Genomic DNA, 264 nt, shown 5'->3' with positions numbered 1-264 from the left:
TCAATAACTTGTAATTTTCTTTACAAGGATATCCTGATCCGCCTGCGACATCTTTTCATAGCTTGATAATTCTAAACTGAATGTTGCTGTTCCAGATGTTATTGTCCTCAAAGATGTTGCATAACCCTACAAAAAAAAAATGAATGTACATGTTAAAGTCACTTGAACAGCGTCCTCATTATATCAATATCCATAAATTAGAAACTTTTCAGGAACCACCTGATATTGTTCGAGCTATTTATTTGAATAAATATATATATATAT

General features: G+C 30.7%; 1 protein-coding gene across 1 annotated transcript in view; it reads right to left on the bottom strand.

Annotated features, from left to right (window-relative positions):
* The window catches only part of LOC117123368 (ribosome-releasing factor 2, mitochondrial-like), a 10,756-nt gene continuing 10,492 nt past the window's right edge, over nt 1–264 (bottom strand). The window contains exon 18 of the mRNA XM_033269259.1: nt 1–126. Within this exon, the coding sequence (XP_033125150.1) occupies nt 1–126 (126 nt within the window). The remainder of the gene's footprint in view (nt 127–264) is intronic.

The sequence above is a fragment of the Anneissia japonica genome, unplaced genomic scaffold (genome assembly GCF_011630105.1).
Source record: "Anneissia japonica isolate Jap-2015-1 unplaced genomic scaffold, ASM1163010v1 scaffold287579_len849171_cov184, whole genome shotgun sequence".
NCBI classification, from domain to species: domain Eukaryota; kingdom Metazoa; phylum Echinodermata; class Crinoidea; order Comatulida; family Comatulidae; genus Anneissia; species Anneissia japonica.
Note: the sequence above shows the minus strand (reverse complement) of the source record. Positions and strands in the feature narration are given on the sequence as shown.